A 457-nucleotide genomic window follows, 5' to 3' on the forward strand; every position below is an offset into this window, starting at 1 on the left:
CAAAGCCCCCAGCGCTGTCGATGTTCTCGTACCACGCAATCTTATCATCGTTGTACGAGGCCGACGCCAAGTCCAAATCACCATCGCCATCAATGTCAGCCGCAATAACAGAGTACGCCCCGCCAGCTGCACTGCTCACCACTCGCTGCGATCCCACGTGGTGTTCCCGTCAGCGTTTGCGTACCATGCAACCTTGCCGCCGACGGTCGACGCCAGGTCCAGATCCCCGTCTCCATCAATGTCAGCCGCAAACACAGACACTGCACCGTCCGCTACAGTGCTCACCACCTGTTCTGACCCAAAGTCTCCGGCTCCGTCCTTGTTCTCGTGCCACGCAATCTTGTTGGCGAACGACGACGCCCACGCCAGGTCCATGTCACCATCACCATCCACGTCAGCCGCAATGACCGACCTGGCAGCGCGGGCTACAGTGCTCACCACTTGCTGGGGTCCAAAG

At 59.7% G+C, this 457-nt stretch overlaps 1 protein-coding gene across 1 annotated transcript in view; it reads right to left on the reverse strand.

The window, feature by feature from the left end:
* Window positions 1-135: 135 nt before the first annotated feature.
* Window positions 136-457, reverse strand: part of AMSG_11478 (uncharacterized protein) — a gene marked incomplete at both ends in the record, with an annotated part of 1,256 nt that continues 934 nt past the window's right edge. Inside the window, one exon of the mRNA XM_013897167.1 lies at window positions 136-433. Coding sequence (XP_013752621.1) covers window positions 136-433 — 298 coding nt within the window. The remainder of the gene's footprint in view (window positions 434-457) is intronic.

The sequence above is a fragment of the Thecamonas trahens genome (assembly GCF_000142905.1).
Source record: "Thecamonas trahens ATCC 50062 unplaced genomic scaffold supercont1.96, whole genome shotgun sequence".
NCBI classification, from domain to species: Eukaryota; order Apusomonadida; family Apusomonadidae; genus Thecamonas; species Thecamonas trahens.